This window comes from Styela clava, chromosome 10 (genome assembly GCF_964204865.1).
Source record: "Styela clava chromosome 10, kaStyClav1.hap1.2, whole genome shotgun sequence".
Taxonomy (NCBI): Eukaryota; Metazoa; Chordata; class Ascidiacea; order Stolidobranchia; family Styelidae; genus Styela; species Styela clava.
This window is the reverse complement of record NC_135259.1, coordinates 12,583,848-12,601,373: the sequence shown is the minus strand read 5'-3', so window position 1 is coordinate 12,601,373 and position 17,526 is coordinate 12,583,848. Positions and strand designations below refer to the sequence as shown.

At 33.5% G+C, this 17,526-nt stretch overlaps 4 protein-coding genes across 7 annotated transcripts; 1 reads left to right on the top strand and 3 right to left on the bottom strand.

Moving 5' to 3' along the window:
- Nucleotides 1-12: 12 nt before the first annotated feature.
- LOC120337720 (basic phospholipase A2 3-like) lies at nucleotides 13-1,456 on the bottom strand. The gene is made up of 4 exons (XM_039405604.2): nucleotides 1,335-1,456; nucleotides 861-1,027; nucleotides 542-669; nucleotides 13-261 (listed from the first exon to the last, which is right to left on the bottom strand). Exons 1-4 carry the CDS (start codon nucleotides 1,401-1,403, stop codon nucleotides 86-88), a joined length of 540 nt encoding a protein of 179 aa, XP_039261538.2. The 5' UTR covers nucleotides 1,404-1,456; the 3' UTR covers nucleotides 13-85.
- Nucleotides 1,457-5,181: 3,725 nt separating this feature from the next.
- Nucleotides 5,182-7,894, top strand: LOC120337716 (uncharacterized). 2 transcript variants are annotated; one of them, XM_039405597.2, is made up of 4 exons: nucleotides 5,182-6,173; nucleotides 6,672-6,794; nucleotides 6,949-7,187; nucleotides 7,654-7,894. In XM_039405597.2, the coding sequence occupies exons 1-4, from the start codon at nucleotides 5,918-5,920 to the stop codon at nucleotides 7,879-7,881; spliced, it is 846 nt and encodes a 281-aa protein (XP_039261531.2). In that variant the 5' UTR covers nucleotides 5,182-5,917; the 3' UTR covers nucleotides 7,882-7,894. The 2 variants fall into 2 exon arrangements, with proteins under 2 accessions (XP_039261531.2, XP_039261532.2); XM_039405598.2 differs by lacking the exon at nucleotides 6,672-6,794.
- A 724-nt stretch (nucleotides 7,895-8,618) lies between these two features.
- Nucleotides 8,619-10,706, bottom strand: LOC120337722 (alpha-N-acetylgalactosamine-specific lectin-like). 3 transcript variants are annotated; one of them, XM_078116991.1, is made up of 4 exons: nucleotides 10,042-10,706; nucleotides 9,368-9,565; nucleotides 9,095-9,242; nucleotides 8,619-8,858 (listed from the first exon to the last, which is right to left on the bottom strand). In XM_078116991.1, the coding sequence occupies exons 2-4, from the start codon at nucleotides 9,411-9,413 to the stop codon at nucleotides 8,624-8,626; spliced, it is 429 nt and encodes a 142-aa protein (XP_077973117.1). In that variant the 5' UTR covers nucleotides 9,414-9,565; nucleotides 10,042-10,706; the 3' UTR covers nucleotides 8,619-8,623. The 3 variants fall into 3 exon arrangements, with proteins under 3 accessions (XP_077973117.1, XP_077973116.1, XP_077973115.1); XM_078116990.1 differs by having other exon boundaries at nucleotides 9,368-10,706; XM_078116989.1 differs by lacking the exons at nucleotides 9,368-9,565; nucleotides 10,042-10,706 and having other exon boundaries at nucleotides 9,095-9,355.
- A 1,699-nt stretch (nucleotides 10,707-12,405) lies between these two features.
- On the bottom strand, nucleotides 12,406-15,666 carry LOC144428015 (uncharacterized). Its single transcript, XM_078116652.1, has one exon. The coding sequence runs from the start codon at nucleotides 15,664-15,666 to the stop codon at nucleotides 12,406-12,408; it is 3,261 nt and encodes a 1,086-aa protein (XP_077972778.1).
- Between the last annotated feature and the right edge of the window lie 1,860 nt (nucleotides 15,667-17,526).

The window sequence follows — 17,526 nt, the reverse complement described above, 5'->3', positions numbered from 1 at the left end:
TAAAATTTGCAATCTAATGAGTTTATATCCCAAATTTCATAAGCATAGATACATCGGACTAGTGCAATAATGAATTTTTATTTATTCAGTCGATGTCTTCAAAAAATTCAGATTTTAACGCTGACTTCACACGATAGAAACACTGTCCGTCAGAATCTGCCCCTCTCTTTGATTTATCGTAGGATTGTCTGTTATTTGCCAGGCATTCTGCAATCATTTTATCGCATAAGCATAATTTACGTTTCCATAATTCCATGTCATCTGAAAAGAAATATACCTATATATAAATAGATTAGTAGAAACACATTTGTAAAGTTTTTAATCATTCCCCCGGACGTTCAAAAACTACCATTTAAACTTAAAGTATTGATATTTTTGACTTGTAATCTTTTATTTATCCAGGCTTGAGTTGATCATCATCAACAACATGATCACACTCAGATATCAGAGGTGACATCATGAGTAACTTTTGGCCAATTGTATATTTTTATAGAAAATACAAAGACGTTTAATTCTTTTTCAAAATCTATGATCAACTCACCGCACAATATCTCATTATCCAAACATCTATAATGATATACTCCTGTAAATCGAAGCATTTCGTTCAATTTTCTTGTAGCGAGGTAATTTCTTACTCTTATATAACAATTGTCATGTTCAAAGCAACACCTAAAATACGAAATAAATACTACTTTTTAAATTGACCCGATAAACCTTCGAATTCACATATTCTATAATTGAAAAAAAAAAGAAGAGTATATATATCTAACACAAAGTTGAATAAAATACTCTGATGGCAGAATTAATTCGAGATGTTACTCTTATTATCTGTCTATTTATTGATAACTCATATTTCTTACATATCACTTTCATCAAGCGGATCGCCCTTTCCACCGCTGCCACACCAGCATCCATAGTTATTGTAGTTGTATAAAGCCCAAAACACGTGCCAGCTGCTCCTTTCTTGAGCACACTGTATGACATGTGCAAGTTGATAAATATTTCGTTTTTTGATATGATGAATTTCCTAAAAAAAATAAAAGTGGATAAGTGCCAACGAGAATTAAGCTATCTATCTAAAACATGTTTGTCGGATAAATAAATATTAGAAACATAAGAGCAATACTCAAATATATGAACACAAAGTCAAAAGACTAACACGATTTCAGCAAAACTGAAAGTCTGTACCTAATGTCATTTAACAGTGTTCCTGTGTTAAAATAGCCAAATTTGACATTTTTTTCTGTTTAATATAACAGCACACAAAATGACATATTAAAATATGGGATGCTTAAAAAAATTGTTTACTTTACTTACGATACATAGTTACATACCTGATTCGATGTCTCTTTGCTCATGGAGCATGTTGTCACCAACAATATAACACACACTACTGACTTCATATTGTTAAAACTTTTATCAAATATCAAGTAAGTAGGCTAAGTTAAATTCGTCGTATTTAGTCTAAACTCAAAGCAATGTCAACACAGATGAGACATTTGTACCTTTATTATTTATTTTTTTAAGTTTTTAACATATGATTATTATTTCAACATCACTGTTCTTATTTAAAACATTTTATATCAACCAAATATTAGCAAATATTATTAAGTAACGTGTAAATTGTAGTTCGGCTATATCTTCAATTTATTGAAATTAAACCCCTGTTTTTGATCCAACTGGCAATGTGTTACTCTGGCCAAGATGAAAAAGCACAGTCCTAAATAGGACCTCCTGGAGTATACGCATCAAGATGGCGCACAACCTGAACTCAGGTTGTGTACCAGGTTGGGGTTCAGGTTGTGCGACATCTTGTTGCGCGTACTTCAGGAGTACCCCCAAATCAATATACTACCTAAACACGAGATAAAAATGTACTCCTATAACTGATTCTTGCATTAAATCAAACGAATGACATTGTAGATATCATATTTTTAATATTCCAACCATTGTTTCGAATAGATATGAAAGATGTTCCGGCTTACTGTTATAGTATGATGGAAAGAACTGACCTCCAATACAAAACCTGACCTGACATATTATCAATATATGAATAGTTCTATCGATTTTTCGTGTCAATGCCACACACATTTCTAATGTTGTGTATAGTGAGACTTTGAGTGAATTTTTATAAGTTTGTATAAATCACAACCAACTAAGTATGAGCCTTATTTGTCGAATACTTGATAAGGAGAAGAAATAAGGATAAGGCAATCACCGCAGTTTTCCCGATCAATTGCGTTCATGCTCGGCCGCATACATATGTAACCATATTCGAGTAAAATTTTTGTGCAAGATAGACGATGTCATGTGGGAAGTTAATCAATCAATTGATTCTCAAGTACCGATTTACGTCTAAATAAGGTATCGAAATCATAGGCCAACTTTTATAGTCTGATTCACGTGACTGATAGCAGATTATGTAATTAAAATTCTGATTTTTAGTAATACGTAAGTTTAAGGAATCGTTTCCAAAATACTTCGAAATCTCACTTCAATATTTGTTAAGCGTAATAGTGAAATTTGTTTTGTTGTGATTATCTCTAAAATAGTATTTGTTGGTTTCATATTTAATAATATTATAATACTACTACATATTTTAAATGTATGTCGGATTAAAAAACCGCTAAGTTAAAATTCGTAATTTTACCTGCCAATTTCCTGGCAGACTTGGTGAAAGAAATCCGCGTCGACTCCCAACATTGCATAAATATATTTGATCTAAATTAATATCTTAACCTTATACTTTTGGGCATTAAACTAATTCAATTTTGTTAAGTTTTGTAGCTATTTTTGTATAACTATACTATACGAAGGCTAACTTATCGTTCACGATATATTTTGATTATACTTTGGTTTAATCTACGCGATCTAACTCAAGCACTATGGATAATTTGCTACTTCTATGCGCGGGACCCGTCTCGATCTAAACTCAATTAGCCACAATAGCATTCAGAGTTAAAACTTAATGATGTTTCCTCATGGGCATTACGACTGATACTGTCAAACACTTGCAATTGGCAGTATTATACACCGGTAATTTCCATTTTTTAATTCGGCATTCGCGTAAAATTTTTGATGAATCATTCGTTTATTTTTGTTTGAGGTCAATGGGTTCAAAAATTATGTTAAACTTGGCTGAGGTTTATCTAGGAATAAGAACAATTGATGCTTCACTTTGTGGCGCAATAAGTGGATTGAGTATCAAATCTTCATGGCGGGTAAAACTATTTTAGACAAAACCTACCCCTTCACACCATTTGATAATTAATTATAAGCATAAGATTTTTCCAAATTCAGTAGATTTTGTGTATTATAGGCAGCTTTTATATAATAAAGCTGTCAATATTACATCGCCTTACTGAAAACTTGAACCTGTTGTTTATGTATATAATCGATGTTAAGGTGAATGTTTAGTATATTAACCAGGTATATACTAATGATGTGAGATAAAAAGGCAAATGAATCACCAAAAAGGTATGATAAATGTCGTACGTTTCGCAAAAGATAAAATAAATGCTGTCGGTATCGTGATAAAGTTTTTGAAATGTTGTATTATAATATGTTATACACAAGAAAAAAAAGTTAAAATATAATGGTAAAAATACTCGAGTTGAGAGAAGCTCGAACAATTATTTGTGAATGTTTTAAAATACTCGAAAAAATGCTAATAGTTGTATTTAGAATATATTGTACGCTGTTGAAAAGTAAATTGAACCGAGAAGTAATAGCGGTCTATTGTAGTTCTGCACGCTTGTCTTATTTAATAGATTTCTCAATTTACGATAGAGATTTAGTGCAAATGTAAAATTGAGGTGTAAGTCGTGAATAAGAGAAGTTAGTTTTCAGTTTTTATCTAATGACTATAGTAGTATTTCCATAATCTTAATTCGCCAACAAAATATCTTTTGCATATCAGTTTTCGAAGTCGCTAAAATTGATCTTCTAGTTCTCATATTTGTACTACAACCTTATGTTGCTGCCAAAACATGATAGATATATGATAAAAAAAAATCTTTGAAAGCTAAAACTGCGTTCGGGTCCCTCAAACTCCGTGTTTGCATGACAAAATATATGAATGTTCTATTACCGATATGCCATATTTTATAGCGATTGATCAAGCAAAGTAAAAATTATGTGAATTGATTTTGACAAAAACTTTTTTTCACATATCAGATATTAAATTCTGGCAACATGTCGTAAAAACGTACATTATCTTTAATATTTTCATAACGTTATTAGAATGTCCATGATAATATCTTTTATGGAAACGACGCCATGCGTCCGGACAACTGGTTTCATGTTTCATTATCAAAAACAAAATTTGCAAATTGCTTGCGAGCATCACGGTGTGATGGTATTCGATATTCTACTTGGTTCTTCTTTTTATATAAAACAAATCTATCCCATAAGTCATAAGGAAATTCGCACATGCTTAGCATTCGAATAAACATTTTTTTAGAGTAGAAACGAGTTAAATTTACTTGTGGAAGTGAGTATCTAATTTCATATAGGAATATACACTTCAAGCTCATTAGACACTTAATAACTAAAAAATTGAGTCATGGGATGTAAAATGTAATATAAAGATATTTGCATGAAACAGATTCACGACATGGAATGAATGTAACACTTGCAGAAGCCAGAATTGGCTTCATGTTTTGATAATTTTCTTTTGCAGCCAAGTCAGTAATTTAAAAAAAAATTTAACAAATTTGTCACTCGCTTTGTATCAAGTTTACGGTTCTATATAATATGACTTGTTATAATATTCGTTTTTAGCCCCTCAAACACATTTCAGCATTTGTCAACCTCCTTTGTTCTATTATTTTACCCACCCATTTCTTTTGCAGCAGTCTGTTCGAATTGTTTTTCATAACTTTGGTTTTTATGAACACATTATTTTTATTATGTATATTGTGTGTAATAATTTACTGTTCAATTTATATTCACTAACGCGTTCTTTCGGATTCTCATATAAACCTCAAGAAACGAGACGGCCTTGGACAATCTTCTGAATACACAATTCGCCTAGAGACAATAATATTATTTATTCCATGAGTCCATGACATCAGTTTGTCCCTAAGGCATTTTGCATGCAAAAATAGATCGACCGATAAAGCAATAAGATTTAACGAAGCAGCAAATTTGATAATATAACGGCATGATTTGCGTAAGTGCATGTCGCAAGGCTTTTGAATTTGTATTGATTCATGTATACGTATTTGTTAGATTGTAAGCCTTTTAATTGTGGAAGGTGCAGATGTATAACTAGATGATAGATATTCAGTGAATACTCCTTATTACAAGATTACTTTACAGTTGAATTACTTGTAGAGATCATTCTACATTTATAGTTTAATTCTTTGAGGTCAACTCAAAATTATGGTAATTTATAAAACATTGATGCATATATTTTCAATTGATAGATATACATTTATTCAGTACATCAACTAGTTTGACTATAATAAAGAAAATGTTGAAGCTACGTGTCAATCTGTATTTACTGATATTTAAATATACTATATTACGAAACTCATTTCGAAATTATAATTTAAGAATTCACACATTGCCATAGAAGCAAACAAAATTTGATTTCAATTTGAAATTTTATTGGATATAATTAATGTATTCAATTCCTATTCCAACGTAATAAGTTCTTCATGCAACCATCGTACTTTTGTGTTTTTATTGTATCGTTTTTTTATGTGCGGTGACGTCGTCAAAATTAAAATTGAGCACCTTGCGGCGATTCCGCGTTCGCGTTAGTGGTTTGGCATATTTGTGAAGATTGCGGTACCGTTAATTAATGTATAGTATGACAGATACCATACAGTAATACCATAACCGTATTACTCTGTTTTGGTTTTCGTGTTCATATATTTGAACATAGTTAAGATCACAATATCCTACAATAATGAAACATATCCAAGCAATACTTTTTTGTCAAATTATTGCTGTTATATCATTATGCCAAACTGAAGAAACATTTCACTGTACTGCAAAACCTGGATGTCAGATTGCCAATTGTGATCCAGTTGCATCAGATTGGAATCAGTCGGAGTATGACATTAGAAAATATCTGCTAAGAAAGGAATTTCCCATAATTTGCAAACAGATGGTGACAAGGGAAAGCTCAACTCTTCTCCAGCTTGTGTATAACAATATAAAAGGTATAAATATAAAAGTACAGTGTTGGACACGGAGTATTGTTCTTGCTAGAAGTCTAATACTTTTATTTATTTCAAAAAAAAAAAAGGCACTATGGGACCGTGCCGTAGTACCATGATCTCATCTCAGTGATCTGGTGATCAGACTACCGGTATGAAAGATTTGTTACTACTTTGTTTGGGCCTTCCCATTTGAGCTTTGCTGTCTTGTTTAACTTATCGAACCAAGGTCCTTTCTTATCAACTTCCAGACCAATCGTTTTGCAAATTTTCAGTTCGTGAAAATGAAATGTTAGTATTGTTAGTATTGTACCTAAAGTATTGTTTTTCTATCCCGTCGTTTAACACATATTGTGGTGATTTTGAAAAGGATTCACTACATAGAATTTTATACTTGACTAGTTTCGATGGTCGCTGTATGTGGCAAAGTTAAATTTTCACAATAATGGCCCCAATATAAAGATTGATTAAATTTGATGAATGCTTTTGTTAATGCATAAGAGAACGAATATTTGAAAGTTAAAGTTGAGCAGATGGAACAACGCATTGATTCATTGACAGCAACGAACAACATTTTGACAACATCAATCGAAAGACTGGAAAAAACTCATTCGGAAATGCAAAGTATTGTAAAATTAATTATACCAGAAAAAATAATACTGTAATGGATATAGATATTATTTAAAAAATATTTTTAGCGATCTTAAACTATGCTCCATCAAGAATTAAAGAAAATCAGAAAATATTGCAAAGCTGAAAACAAACTTCATGATTACAGAGAAAATCTGCTTTGACAAAAGTGGAATAATAGTTGAATCAATGTGCTATTGGTCAGAAGTTCATTCTACACGGGACACAGATCTTGAGGAAGCTCGAGAAATCTGTGTCGCCCAAGGATTCAAACTCGCTGATGTTTTTACGATGTATCAATATGACATCATAATGACATACCTAAGAAGACAAATGCCAGCAAAAAGTTTGCGATTTCATATTTGGACAGGAATGAAAAAAGATAAAGTATGAGTTGGATTTTATTATTTTCTGAAATTATATAAAAAGAAGACACTAATTATCGGCTATCAAACTTTTAAGCCAGTTTAAGTAATCAGTTACTAGACACAAAATATAGATATGGATCGTTGGCTAAATTGTTGCTTTTGTTTTCATCGTTACTAATGATAATTTTTCAGTAGGCCTACTTGAAGCCGGGAAAAGTCGATAAAAGGCTATTACTTTTTCCCTCTCGGTCCTACGTAAACCCGTACTTCACCCAAAGTTTTGCTGTTTTTTTTTTTATTAAATTCATGGTAACACATTTATTTATACGACATGGGAATTTTTTTATATTAAATTTGACACTTGTTTTCATATATGTGACCATTCTCTCTTTTTATATTTTGTATGTATAAGCATAGTTTAAAATAACAAATATAATAACTGTTTACAGATATAATTTATCTCTTTTTCATTTTGCTTTTCCTAGATTGGGAACGCAATTCTTTCAAACGGCAAAATAGCAACGTATAAAAAAGTTAGGACAATTCCAAGTGTTTGGGCAATGGCAGGATCACAACGAACCCGTGTTTACATCCTCGTGCACAAAAATTCCGAAGATTCCGATCAGGGTTTAGGAGCCATGTCGTGGTCGCAAGAAACTTTTGGGGCATTATGCTCATTTCATATTTTGTCGTCAGTACCCAGGTTATCTTAAAGTAAGATACACATTATTTTACGGAGAAATTTGTGAGAATATATGTTTGTAACGTTAAATGTTATCATATTCTTAGTTTGAGAAAACTTTGCAATTTAGCTATGAATTTTTTCCAATAGAGTGCGATATGTTAAGGTAATATACACAAAAGTGTTCTTGGCAATTTTGCTATATATATATGCATTCAGAATCTGATTATTACACTCGTTTTTTCCCCACGAATTATCTTGACTTTTATCTCCACCACCACGCTTAAAACAACCGTAAGATGGGGTACACTACATAAGTTTTGTAACAATTTGATCGGGTACAGACCTAGAAACCTAGTTTGGAAAAAATTTGATATCTCACTATAAAATGCAGATTTTGACGCTTCAAATTGAATATGTGAATATAGCAATATACTTAAAAAATACCCTTTACTTTCCTGATAAATTGTGAAATTATTGCAGTTCCAAATATAGAATTATACAAACTTTAATTTTTTTACAGATAGAATAAGCATAAAAAAAGTATGATGTTTGTGTTTTATATATTACAAAAATTGAGTGAAAAATTCAAAAGCACATACAGCTATTGAAAGTAAAACGAAACCTCAACATTTATTGAAAGTCTCGATGCAGTTAATCATTAATTTTATTTAATTAACGAATGAATTATATAACCAATTTAAAGCCAAAATACTAATTACTTAACATCTATTGATGAAGCAGAGAAAAAAAGAGTTATAATCAGTTTGCGCTCAAACAAATTTTTCACAAATATATGGTAATAACTTAGAACAATCATAGTCATTTAATGAAGTTTCTGTCAAATGGACGCAATCTTCATTTCCTTCATAGTCATCAGGCGGATTTATCCAAGGAGTATTATCTGCGGTGGAAACGACGCCATCCTCCCAAATAAAGTTGCCTTCATGCTCAATATCATTCAATCCAATCCACACATTTTCCCCACTGGCAAGACTGATTAAATGACTGTGAATTAAAAACATTATTGAATGTTTATTGATGATAGGAGTAAAATATTGTTTTTGTGATATTTAAAAAACATAGGTAATTAAACTACACTATTTTGCAAACATATTATGCAGCTATTTGTATAAATAATATTCTGATATAGAACATAGCAAGGTCTTTCAATGTGTATTGCATTATGTAATCGAACTTATACTTCATCGCTTTCGTATTTGAAACAATAATTCAATACTCACTTTCTCATTGAAGAATCGCGAACACCAACGGAAGCTAAATTTGCCTTTTTCTCTTGACAGTTTGCTTTGGCAGTCGCATAAGATACCTGGTCCAAGAACATTTTGTAGTAAAAGTTGTTGCTTGCTTTATACCAGGTTTTAAGTTTTTCTGTAAAATAGTTTAGTGAATGAATGGCCGTTACGTCTTTATCAACGTATTTTTTTTTTAACATCTTATACCATTATCTTACAAAACCTAACCTCTCTTAATCCATCACCCCCTTTTTTACTTACCCCTTTCCTTTGCAGCTTCTACATTATTTCGCAGTTGTGTGATCATTTCTGTTGTAAATAGAAAAAAAATGGAAATTTCAGAAAAATTATGACAAAAATGTGCTATTCAATACATATTCCCACCTTGTTCATTCGGAGTCTCACAGAAACCTTTAGTAACGAGACGACCTTTAACAAGTTTGTGGATGCACAAGTCACCTAAATGCAAACGTTTTTATTATTCGTGACGACTCCTTGTCTGTATATAATTTATCTAACGCGTATAAACTTAAAGTGATCATTCCAAAATGTTTGTAGAAAATGAAATAGAACAATTCACCGGTAACATATAACAAAAGATTTGAGTTGTTCTTATATTTTCATCTTTATCAATCAAAGTTATGGGAAAACGATATATATTTTGAGCTAAATTATTTGTTTTTAAGTTTACATAGTTGAAACCAGCATTCGTACTCATTATCAAAAACGTGACCAGATTTCCTGCTATTTCACAGATATTAGTTGAGATGTATGTTTTCGATTTTTATTCTCTATCAATATTTTCTTTCAGCCTGATTAGATTTTGACAAGCATTGCTCTATTTAGTTGATTTGATAAATTTTCCAAACTGATTAACCTTCAATTTTTTAGCTTAGACCAAGCATTACTTAAATAACGACAAAATATAAACAAACCTGTTTTACCAAATATCATCAGCTCGTTCGGCAAGATAATAATATACAGCAATAGGAAACAACGAAACTTCATTCTTGCAAATAGGGTAAAAAGTACAATGAAATTAAACTTTAATAACTTTAGTATATTTAGCTGGAAACAGTATATATATAGCTGATTATTTTAATTCACTACACGTCGTTGATTAAGCTGCGTTCTATTGGCGGTGACAACAATAAATTGGCTCATACTTAGGCTACGCTTTGGTCATATGCAGGACAAAAATACATTCTAAAGATTCCATGTTATGACCATTAAAATTATATTTTTATGATTTTTCCGTGAACATAGATGTGAGCAACTGATTTTTGTGAGTAATGTTTGTAATCGGCTCTTGTTATATTAAGGTTACTATTATTATAACCGGCCATGAAAATATATTTTACATTTTAATTATTATTGGATGTTTTTGTAATCTCATTCTGGAGCCATTTAGGGTTTAATCGATGTAAAAACGTTTATATTTCTAAAAAATAAAATTCCTTACTGCATGCCATGGTAAACATTTACAGGTTACTTTGGTGTTAGCGTCAATAATTATCAGATTGTTTGAATGAAATGGATATTTGATTCATTTTATAATACATTATACCCTTCTTATACATTTTATTATACCCTTGTATCTTTCTGATCATATAGATTGCGTATATAAACTTGTTAAATTTTGTATCTATGACATAGGCTCGGTTGCAAATGAGATTTCATAGGCATGAGCCCGGAACAGCAAATATTAAGAGTACTGATGACAGTTGCAACGCACATTTGACGTCATCAAAATATTTATAGCATAGCAACATCAGGATCAACCTATTTCACATAAATGTGATAAACTCCCTACTACCAGACACTATGTGCTTCACAATCTACAATTTTCGATGCCACTTTGGTATGCGATCGCACTTGCTTAACGTGATCTCAATCGCATACCAGAGTGGCACCGATTGTGCTGGCGTTCAATCTCGTAAGAATATTTCTCGTAGAATAACTAAAACCACTGAGATCAAACCACCCGGCGACGAACAGACGAAAGACCCGAGTATCGCCCTGAGGTTATAGGTGTTTTTATCCATCGCACTGGCACTTTGAGAATATGGTCTAACCGTCTAACTGTTGCCTGGTTCATATTCTGACCAACTGAACCAATTTCCCAGGACATGTTGAATATGTATCGAGCCCAAATATTTTTTATTCCGCCTTTATCACACTTACATGCTTCTTCACTACTTATGACGTAATGTTAGTAGTTGCCGGTTGACAAGGACCTAAACAGGAAAAATGAGAAAAGGAAAGAATATAACATATATAAAAAAGATAATAGGATTTATTAAAGTAAACTTGTAGCATAGAAAATGTGTTGTTATCGTTATCAGTGTGCATGTGGTTATTTTTAAACTATTTTCAAACTATACAACATTAAAATCAGAGTTTTCCCATAATTGAAAACGAAGGATCTTTGTATCGCTTTTCTAATTCTTGTTGTGAACAAATTTCGATTTTTTACGCAAACAAGAGAGCTATGCTTAAAGATGTGGACACGGAGGGCAAAACGAAATATTTCATCATCAATCCCCCAAAAATCATAGGCTGTAACTTACCAGTACCTATATCAGGATAACGTTACAGAGACTCTCACAGCTTTTTCAGGTCCTGTGACGATGATCTTACGTGTTTTGTTAATGGCAGGATTCCAGCGAATCTATGTTTACATTATCGTGCACGAAAATTCTGAAGATTCAGATCAGGGTTTAGGAGCCATGTCGTGGTCGGGAGAAACTTTTGAGGCTTCATGCTCATTTCATATTTTGAAGTTAATACCACGGTTATTTTATTAAGTAAGATACACATTACTTTACCACGAATTATGTTAAAATATCCATCTGTAACCAACAATGAGAATTTGAAGTTGAAGTTTATCATATTCTTGGTTTGAGAAAAATTTGGAGTTAAGCTATGAAATTTTCCCAATAGAAGACGATATGTTAAGGTATTATGCACAAAAGTGTTCTTGGCAATTTTACTATATGCTTCAGAATCTGATTATTAGGCTTCCCGCTGCTTGTCAGCAGGGAACCTATTGTATTCCTGTGTTTTATTATTATTATTATTTATTTATTATTAGGCTTCCCGCTGATTGTCAGCAGGGAACCTATTGTATTCCTGTGTTTTATTATTATTATTTATTTTTGTTAAATTTATTCACAGTTCTTTGACTGGTGTATATTTTCTTGAAATCGAGACACGTCCCGCGTCCTTAGATTTCAAGAACCCTTCTCAGTATTCTTGCACTTCCCAAAAGAGCCGCCTTTTGCAAAGATTCCAATCTATTAGGCAAATTCATATCTTTTAAATACCCTTCTAGCTTGTTTGATATTGCACCCAAGGCACCAACGACAACAGGTATAATTCTCGTTTTTACATTCCATATTTTTCCCATTTCTCTCCGTAAATCTTGATATTTTTTCTATTTTTTCTTTTTCCTTTAATAAAATACGATGATCGGCCGGAACTGCTATGTCGATTATCAAGCATGTATTTTCGGATGAATTTATTACTACAATATCAGGCCTTCTGTGGGTAATGACGTGGTCTGTTTGTATGTTAAAATCCCATAGAATCGTAACGTTATCATTGTTTTGTGATTTTTCTGGGGTGTGGTCGTACCAATTATTTTCTCTGTTAAGGCCGTATAGTTTGCAGAGTTCCCAATGAACAATTCTTGCTAGATTATCGTGTCGATATTTGTATTCTCTTTGCGCCAATTTTGAGCATTCACACAATATATGAAAAACTGTCTCATCTCTTGCATCACACATTCTACATTTTGCAGACACTCCCCGCTTTTCGATTTTTGCTTTGATAACATTTGTTCTCAAAGCCTGTTCTTGAGCAGCTGTTATCAAACCTTCCGTTTCCTTCTTGAGGTATCCTTTCTTTAGCCAGTTCCATGAGTCCTCGACCATTATATTTTTAGTTTCACGAAGGTATTTCCCATGCAACGGTTTTTCTTTCCACCTTTCCATTCTTTCATCTATTTTCCTTTCTTTAAATGCATTTGAGTCTTCGTCGCCACACAAAATACCCTCGCGATACACGGCTTTCATCAAAATATCTTCACTATTCTCTGCATACTCTGTCATACTTTTCTTCTCTGCTTGAACACAGTCCTCAACACTCATTAATCCACGGCCCCCCATTTGCCTTGGCAAATACAATCTGTCAACATCACCTCTGGGATGAAGCATTCCGTACATTGTTAAAAGTTTTCTTGACTTACGGTCGAGCTTTTCAAGATTGTTTTTTGACCAACCAATAAAAACAGCGCTGTATCTAATTACCGAAACTGCACGTATGTTAATAGCTTTGATAATGTTGCCGCCATTTAATTTTGATTTTAGAATTTGTTTTAATCGTTTAGTATATTCATGGATGATCAGTTTCTTCATTTGATTTTCGTTTATCGAATTTGATTCCAATATTCCAAGGTATTTGTATCCATTGCTTTCCTCGAGCTGGCTCATGCTATTCCCATCTGGTAAACAAATTCCCACACTGTCAGTAATTTTTCCCCTTTTCATACTTAATACTGCGCATTTATCTATCCCAAAATCCATTCCAATATCCCGACTGAAAATGTGTACAGTTTTCACTAAAGAGTCTATTTCTTTGTCGTTTTTTCCGAATAGTTTCAAATCGTCCATGTACAAGAGATGGTTCAGCCGCTCCTTTCCTTTTCCTATGCAGTATGATTGTGTTGTTTTTCTCAAAACCATCGTCAGTGGAATCATACACAGAACAAAAAGAAGTGGAGAGAGAGTATCGCCCTGAAATATTCCTCTTTTTATTTGAATTTCTCCGTAATGTTTTCCATTTGCCGTCAAATGCGTTCTCCATGTTTCCATACTGTTTATGACTAGTTTTTTCAAATTTTTGGCTATTGCAAACAAATCCAGGCATTTGGAAATCCATGAATGGGGAATCATATCGTAAGCTTTACGATAATCTATCCATGCCATGGATAAACTTGTTTTTCGTTTTCTGCAGTTATCCAAGACCATTTTGTCAATTAAAAGTTGATCCTTTGGCCCACGCGACCCTCTCTTGCACCCTTTCTGCTCCGTCGGGAATAAATCGTTTTGTTCAATGTGGTCATATATACTAGTTGCAATCATTCCTGTAAATAATTTCCATATGATTGGTAAACAAGTTATTGGTCGAAAATTATTAGCACTATTTCCCTTGTTTTCGTTTTTCAAAATCAATACTGCTTTTCCTTCGGTAATCCAACTTGGAACCTTGCCTTGCTGAAGACAGTAGTCAAGTTGTTTTGCAATCCGTGCATGCAGACTAGTGAACTTTTTCACCCAGTATGCCTGTACCATATCAACCCCTGGAGACTTCCAATTAGCTAGTTTTTTCAATTGCCTTTTGAGAATTTCTTCAGTTATCGTGAAATTTAATTGAGTAGGAATATTTTCCAATTCTTTCTTTACTGTTTTTAACCAAGCAGATTTTTGATTATGAGTGGTTTTAGATCCCCAGATGTTGTTCCAAAATTCTCTGCAATTCTGTGGTTCTCTACTTACATCCTTACTGGTATGAAAATCGCCTGATAACTCCCGATATAATTGCTTTTGATTGCTTTCAAACAGTTTATTTTGGCGAAATTGTCTTGTTCTCTCTGTATATCTCTTGATTTTTGCTGCAGTTGCAATTATTCTTTGTCGAAGTTCTTCAGTTGCGCATGACAATCCTTTCTGTTTTACTCTGTATTTCTCCATCAATTCTTTTTTCAGTTTATTTTTCTTGATCGTTTCAAATTTTTGTAGTCTGTCAATATCTCTTCTCATCTCTTGTATCTTATTGTGTAATCGTAATTTCCAGGCTGGCTCTTTACATTTTCTTCCGTTTACATTGAGGCTTAGTCTTTCAGTGACGGCTATTGCTCCGGCATAAATTAACTTATTTGTTTCCGTTATGTTAGTCGAGCTAATTCCTTTTAGGGCCTGGTTTATTACACTTGTTTCTCTGAATAGTTTATATTTTGGAATAGTTCGAACTGAAGGAACTTGGCGTAAACGTTGTTCTTGGGCTATTTCAAGAATTCTCCTGGTAACATCATCTAAAACTTCCACTTCTTCGGTGTTTTCGCGGCAATCACAAAGTTGTTCCTCCACCTCAATTGTCCTTACTGCCGGCAAACTTTCTGGCTCATCTGGCGATGGATCGGAACTAGAGTTAATTGACCTTTGAATGTTTTCTATTTCGACTACAGTTAACCAACCATTCAACTTTATTTGTCTAATCTGATCTGCTAATCGTTGTTCTGATGCATCAAACAAGTTGTTCTCATCCCAAAAACGTTTCATTCGTTGTCTATAGCCTCTAAGCTGTGGTTCACTTTTCAAATAACATTTCATTAACACTTCATTTGATTCTTTACTCCACTTTCGGCGACCAGTAGTAGAATGACGATCCGGAGGCGGCTGGTCGACAACCCCGTCTACCGTACCGGGCGAGACACTGGTCGTAGTTGACTCAGTCCCATTCACGCCGTTGTGCTTTTTACTTGATTTCTTTTCCATCATTTTCATGAGATGGGAGTATTGAACGCTACTCCCAAGCGGTGGACTGTTTTAGTTTGCCCTTTCCCCCACAATCTCTCTGGCATGGGTGACCCTACCAGGAGTTATAACTCCCGCCAGCACAGTTTGTGGGTTCACTAAGGGACTAAAGCCTACCTGCCACGACAAGGCAACAGTCCGTAGGTAGGATTATTATTATTATTATTATTATTATTTATTTATTTATTTTTATTATTTTTTTTTCAAATTAGTCCTACAAACTTGAAATTCACCTCAAATGCGCAGAAGTTCTCAGCTAGCAATAAAATGCAAATTTTATGCATGACTGACCACGCTTTCACGCTTCAGTGAGCAAAACGCGTTTTCAGTTTTTTTGCGATTTCTCAAAATTGATACATGCTATTGGGTTGAAATTCATAACAATGATTAATGGACATGTTCCGGATACGATATGTCAAGGATACGCATGAGTGACCTCGGCGATACGCTCCAGTGAGCAATATAGGATTTTACATTTTCATCTTCTTCTCGAGAACGACACTACTTAGAGACTTGAAATTTACATCACATGCAGATAATAAGTCCCCCATCATAAATTGCAAATTTTATGCATGACTGACCACGCTTTCACGCTCCAGTGAGCAAAACGTGTCTTCAGTTTTTTTGCGATTTGAAATTTACATCACATGCAGATAATAAGTCCCCCATCATAAATTGCAAATTTTATGCATGACTGACCACGCTTTCACGCTCTAGTGAGCAAAACGCGTCTTCAGTTTTTTTTACGCGGGAAGCCTGTTAAAGCTGCACGCAGCTCTAGTTAGGCTTCCCGCTGCTTGTCAGCAGGGAACCTATTGTATTCCTGTGTTTTATTATTATTATTATTATTTATTTATTTTTATTATTTTTTTTTCAAATTGGTCCTACATACTTGAAATTGACCTCAAATGTGCAGAAGTTCTCAGCTAGCAATAAAATGCAAATTTCATGCATGACTGACCACGCTTTCACGCTCCAGTGAGCAAAACGCGTCTTCAGTATTTTTGCGATTTCTCAAAATTGATACATGCTATTGGGTTGAAATTCATAACAATGATTAATGGACATGTTCCGGATACGATATGTCAAGGATACGCATGAGTGACCTCGGCGATACGCTCCAGTGAGCAATATAGGATTTTACATTTTCATCTTCCTCTCGAGAACGACACTACTTAGAGACTGAAATTTACATCACATGCAGATAATAAGTCCCCCATCATAAATTGCAAATTTTATGCATGACTGACCACGCTTTCACACTCCAGTGAGCAAAACGCGTCTTCAGTTTTTTTGCGATTTCTCAAAATTGATACATGCTATTGGATTGAAATTCATAACAATGATTAATGGACATGTTCCGGACACGATATGTCAAGGATACGCATGAGTGACCTCGGAGATACGCTCCAGTGAGCAATATAGGATTTTACATTTTCATCTTCTTCTCGAGAACGACACTACTTGGAGACTTGAAATTTACATCACATGCAGATAATAAGTCCCCCATCATAAATTGCAAATTTTATGCATGACTGACCACGCTTTCACGCTCCAGTGAGCAAAACGCGTCTTCAGTTTTTTTTACGCGGGAAGCATGTTAAAGCTGCACGCAGCTCTAGTTATTATTTATTTTTATTATTTTTTTTCCAAATTGGTCCTACAAACTTGAAATTCACCTCAAATGTGCAGAAGTTCTCAGCTAGCAATAAAATGCAAATTTGATGCATGACTGACCACGCTTTCACGCTCCAGTGAGCAAAACGCGACTTCAGTTTTTTTTGCGATTTCTCAAAATTGATACATGCTATTGGGTTGAAATTC